Source organism: Rhincodon typus, chromosome 16, assembly GCF_021869965.1.
Source record: "Rhincodon typus isolate 14 chromosome 16, sRhiTyp1.1, whole genome shotgun sequence".
Taxonomy (NCBI): Eukaryota; Metazoa; Chordata; class Chondrichthyes; order Orectolobiformes; family Rhincodontidae; genus Rhincodon; species Rhincodon typus.
In genome coordinates, this window is record NC_063347.1 from 58178473 (window position 1) to 58184472 (window position 6000).

Below are 6000 nucleotides of genomic sequence, written 5' to 3' on the forward strand. Positions count from 1 at the left end.
CAACCACTGTGCTGAAGAGATTCTCTTCTCCTGTGCACACTCAGACTTCAAACCACCTATGGCATAGGACATTCAGGAGGTGGCTCAGATGACCAACAGGTTAAAATATAACTGAATTGTTGTGGAAGGCAAATAAACATAGATGCAAAGTAGGTTGTAAACAAACTGTAGCAAAGGAGAATGGTATTGACTAACTGTATGCCTCACCTGGCAGCCAATCCACCAGGTCGCAGGTTGGATACTCGTGGCTTGCCGTCTTTGTCAGTGCCACCGGATATTGTCAGCCCCAGCGTGCAGCCTTCTTTCTTGATGAGTTCCACCACCGTAATTCCCTTCAGTTCCTCTGTTAGTGAGACACAATGGTAACATGTATTCCCGCCTGCTTGAGACTCCAAGCTGTGTTCACAGCACCATACAGTGCAGGAATAGCCCACTCACCCACTGTGTGCGCGTGGGTTGTTGACTCATTGAAAGAGCTGGCCACTTACTGTCGCTCATTTCTCCTTCCACATTACATTACCATTGTAGCCTTTATTGTCCAGTACCTGCTTGCTTGTGTTGAGACTCCAAGCTTAAAGTAACACCTTGAAAAGTCATAACTATAATTCCCAATGAGAGATCCTTTATTGCATAAATTCATCATCTAAAATCCTACAAATCTGTCCGATATCATAGCGGATACATCCTCTTGGTGCTTCTGACTGCTGGTGGCCCACATATTTGTAACTTCTAAGATATCTTTAACCACCTTTTAAAATAATTCTCATTGTTTCATTAGAACTTCCTCTATGAGTACTTACTTTGAGCGTATCTGCCCTCCCCTGGTTTAATTAATCCCTTGACATCCTTGTTCTCATAAGATTCCCAGGTTCAAGTGTGGTTTTGGGCTCATGCACACCTCTATTTTTGATCAGGAGAATAAATAAATAAATAAATACTGAGAAGGCAAGGTTATTTGTGTGGACAGAGTAGGGAAATTAATTGACTAGCTATACTGAAGAGTAAAGAATAAAGAGAAAAAGTAAAATTCTATTTTGTTTAAAGCTATACTGAAGAGCTAGCATAGGTACAATGGGCAGAATGGCTTCCTCTGAGCTGTATTTTATGGTCTGTAATTGATTTCCTTTACAGGTAAATATCAAATTCCTGTTGATTGTTACCATTAAATTTCCCTCCAACAGCCTCACAGAGAGTGCATCCCAGATCACACCAGGTCACTAGGTGAGGGAAGAAACTGGGTGCAGGATAAAGATTTCTCCCATCTCCACTCTGGGGTTCCTGCTGGTTACCTGCTCATGTTCCGAGCGTGTTTGATAGTGTCCACATTACACCAAGGCAGTGATACACTGTGGTCCAAGAACAGATGCACAATTACCTTCTGTTCCCCTCTCAAACAATAATCAAATGCACAACAGCCACAACTAGACTTCATTCAGTTAAACCCGATGGTCTGCCAGAGCAAGAACATGACAGACGCTGGAAATCTTAAAGACAGACAAGGCTGAAACTGGCCTGGTAGCTTCCATGGAGAGAGGAACTGATTGATCCGCTTCCCAGTCCAGAGATGCTGCCCTGAGCTGTTGTGTTGAATGTTTGCAGCAACTTCTTCAGTCTTACAGTACAACATCCTGCTGCATTCTCCACTCAAGTTCTGCTATTTTCGGGCAGCGGATTGAAAATCCTGGCGTTCAGTCCATGTGCAGTTTCCGCACATCGATGGCGAAAGCTGCACTGATGGCAGAGGCAGGAGCATGCATACCCAGGTCAGGGTGCCCATGGGGCACTGGAAAGGTGTCGATTTTTCCAGGGGTGGACAACCAATGCCAACCCAGCAGCATGGCATGCGTCCGCTGCAGTGTTTCAACAATCTGTAACCAATGTGGGCACCAGCCTGACAGCCCACCCAGCAGTATGTGGTCTTGCTCACACAGTGAGGTGATAACTGCAGAGCCAGTGGCTCAGTCAGTACAGGATGGGGGTGTGCAGTCAGAGACAACTAGATGACACCCTCCTGCCCATCCCCAACCAATATTGGCTCTTCAGAGTGGCTTTGGAAAGCTCGCCTCTGTACCACTCCCAGGAGCATCTGTCGTCCTCTGGATCCAGCCTGCGACTCCTGTGAGATTCAGACTCAAGGCTGCCCCCAAAGTCAGTCAGTGTTTTGATCCCCTCCTCCCCTCCCGTCCCCAGCTGACTGAACCCCACCAGCTCCATTTCATGCAGCATCTACGCTGAGGTTGGGTTGGTGCCCTGGGGAAGTGGGATAGGTAGGAGGCCGAGGTAATGAAGCAACCTCCTGCTCCAACCCTCGGTATCAGCTCTGTACCTGGTATGCTCTGTCTCCTTGCGCACACCGTCGTTTCTGATGCTGCCGTTTCCTTTCTCCCCTTTGCGTAGGGGCCATCATCTGCAATTAAAACACAAGCCTGGAGTTAGACAATTCAATCCCAATCCAGCAGCACCCTCAATCCTACTCTTTCTGCTTTGGTGAAGCTGGACTTCCACCTTTAATCCCACTTGGAGCTGACCTGCCTATATTCAAAACTGCATGCAGACCCCCTATAGGAAGGCAATAACCTAGTGGTATCATGGCTAAGCTATTAATCCAGTGATCCAGGAATGCTCTTGGGATCTGGGTTTGAATCCTGCCACGGCAGATGGTGGAATTTGAATTCAATAAAAGTCTGGAAATAAGAGTCTAATGATGACCATGAGTCGGTTGTCAGTAAAACCCATCTGGTTCACTCATGTCCTTTAGGAAAGGAAACTGCCATCCTTACCTGGTCTGACCTACATGTGACTCCAGACCCACAGCAATGTGGTTGACTCTTAACTGCAATAAAAGCTAGCCTAGCCATCCATAAATGAATATTAAGCTGGTTACCCATACAGCATATAAACACATAACTGATACCAGCTGTGGCTAAGTTGGTAGGTCTCTTGTCTCTGAATCAAATGGTCAGAGGTTCAGTCCCCATTTTTGAGAACTGAACTGAAAGTCCCAGCTGATGGTACTTAAGAGCTTGTTGCACTGGTGGGTTTATCTTTGCATTCGATGTTAAAACCAGTTCGGGTCAACACTCTCGATCAATTTTGACGCAACAAGATCCCACAAACAGCAACTGTGAACATGATCAGCTAAACTGAGTTTGTGATGTAGACCGTTTGAGAAAAGAAGGACTTGCATTTACACAGCTCTCTTCATGATCACTAGATGTCTTAAGGCGCTTTAGAGGAACTCAGTACTTTGTAAATTGCAATCACTGTTGTCATATCAAAATTGCATAAATAGTTCAGATTTTGACATACACCAAGATCCCTCACACATAACCAATGAAACCAGTATCAGTTGCACCTTCTGTTTAAGAATAATTGCCGTTGTTTCTATTTTAAAACCTAATTATATGTACGAATGTCTGAGAAACAGAATAGCCTGTACTTTGGTTCAGAAGCATTTTTTAATCAACCTGCTCAGACAGATTGTAACACACCTGAGGGGCAGGTGGGACTTGAACCCAGAATCCTGTTGCCCAGATAATCTGCCTTTTTAAACGTGGTGTTTATTGAGGGATAAAGACTGGCCAGGGCACCGGGAGAACTCCCATGCTCATCTTTTGTAACACTACCAGAAGAACATTAACAGCCACCTGAGCTGACTAATGGGCCTCGGTTTAATGTTTCATCTGAAAGAGGGCACTTCTGACAGCGTAGCACCCTCTCAGCATTGCACTGGAGCCTTAGCCTCGGTTATTGTGCTGAAATCCCAGGTTGGGATTCGAAGTCAGAATCTGCGGAGTCAGAAGCAACAGTCAGTATCACAGATAGATACTGGCCATGAAAGAGGCCTGGGAGAGCTTCCCTAGTCTTCAAATTAATATCATGAGATTTTTTACATTCATCTGAATGGAGAAATGGGGCCTTGGCTTGACACCTCATGCAACAAATGCCACCTCTCGCATATGAAAACTCTCCTGTGTTCAGGAGGTTGGGAGAGGAAACTACCTGCATTTAATGAAAGGTACAATCCAGATCATAGTGCAACTGAGGTCCACTTACAGAAGTGATTAGATGTAGTCAATCACAGAAAATACCACATGTAAAATTATGATGCATTGTTCTAGTTCCTGCAGATACAAAGACTCATTTAAACCAAGGACATCCTGTGGGAAGGGTGAAGATGGTGTGAGGTAAAGGCTGTTAGCTAGCAAATCTAAAGCACCATTACAAAATCTTTACTCAGCCTACGGAAATGAAGCATTGATTTTTTTAGGACGTCACAAATGGTGGGATAACGGATAACAAGTCAAGACATTCAGATATTGTCCGTGTTTCAATACTCTGTCCTTGGAGGATTATACTGAAGGATTGACAGCTCACAAAGTGAATATTCCTGCAGTGTCTCTAAACATCTTCATCCCAACCAACAGTCCTATAACACAAATATGGAAAGGACCGCACACTCATCAGATGTAAGAACATTGACCAAGAGTTTGGAGCCAGGTCTCAGTCTCCTTTAACTGGGACTATCCAGAGCAGGTTCAAATCCTACACCTTCTGACTCAGAGGTGAGAATGCCATTACAAAGTCAAATGGTCCAGATGATTAAACAGTAACATAAACTCAAATTGTCACAATAAATTAGATTAACGAGCCCATTTTAAAATAAAACCAAAGAAAGAAGTGGGATTAATTGCTACACAGAAAGAACTGAATCATAGAAAAAACTAGATTAATTTTGCACACACTTCTTCAGGTCTCCATGTTCTAAGGTGTACACAGAAACATTGAAAAAGATGCAAAAAGATTCACATACCCAAACCAGAAGTGAAAGGTTACACTTATCAAGAAAGACTGAATAGCCCAGGGTCCTTTGCTCCAGAAAAATTAAGACTGAGGTTTGATTTGAGCAAATTTTAAGATTACAAAGAGGAATTTGCTTGTGTAGATAAAGAGAAAAAAGTTCTCAGTTATGGGGAGTCCAAAACAAGAAGGCATAAATGTAGAGTAAATTAGTTACTGATAAATCCATTAGAAATTTCAGTAAATCTTTTTTCCTGAAAGAATGGTAAGAATGTAGGAAGTGTTATCACAAGATGAAGCTGAGATGAACAATACAGATGAATGTAGGCTTTGGAGAGTTAGGAGATGAGTTACTTGCTGCAAGGTTCCTAGACTCTGACCTGCTCTTGTAACCATAGTATTTATATGTCTGGTCCAGTTCTGTTTCTGGTCAATCGTAACCCCAAGATGTTGGGAGTGGAGGCATTCATTGATGGTAATGCCACTGAATGTTGAGAGATGATTGATTGATTCCATCATGTTGGAGATGATCATTGCCTGGGACTTGGGTGGCACAAAAATTACTCTTCACTTTTTAGCCCAAGTGTGGACCGCCTCAGTACCTGATACATCACAAATGGTGTTGAACATTGTGCAAATGATTGGCAAACTGACCTTATGATAGTGGGAGGGTCATTGATGAAACAGCTTAAGATGTTCTGGCCTAGGACACTACCCTGAGGAACTATCAATTGTTATAAAAATTTATCTTGAGGAACTCTGGACCAGAAGGCCCGGCTCAAGTCCTACCTGCTCTAGGGTTGTGTCAAAATATGTCAGAACAGGTTGGTTGAAAATATCTACCCTGAAGAACTGCTACAGAAATATCCTGGAGCTGAGATGACTGACTCCAACAACTACAACCATCTTCCTACGTGCCAAGTACGACTCCAACCAATGGAGAGTTTTCCCTGTGATTTATTTGACTCTAGTTTTGTTAGGGGTTCTTGATGCCACGCTTGATCAAATGCTGCTTTTATGTCAAGGGCTTTCGCTCTCACCTCACCTCTGCAATTCAGCTCTCCTGTCCATGCTTGGACCACAGGTGTAATGAAGTCAAGAGCTGAGAGGACATGGTGGAACCTACATTGAGTATAACTGAGCATGTTATTGTTAAGATGGTGACACTTGATAGTGCAGTTGACTAGCCTCCATCACTTT

At 43.6% G+C, this 6000-nt stretch overlaps 1 protein-coding gene across 1 annotated transcript in view; it reads right to left on the reverse strand.

Annotated features, from left to right (window-relative positions):
- The window catches only part of grip2b (glutamate receptor interacting protein 2b), a 104462-nt gene extending 99051 nt beyond the window's left edge, over positions 1–5411 (reverse strand). Inside the window, exons 1-3 of the mRNA XM_048606247.1 lie at positions 5403–5411; positions 2327–2426; positions 208–343 (exon numbers count right to left, since the gene is read on the reverse strand). Coding sequence (XP_048462204.1) covers positions 208–343; positions 2327–2426; positions 5403–5411 — 245 coding nt within the window. The remainder of the gene's footprint in view (positions 1–207; positions 344–2326; positions 2427–5402) is intronic.
- Between the last annotated feature and the right edge of the window lie 589 nt (positions 5412–6000).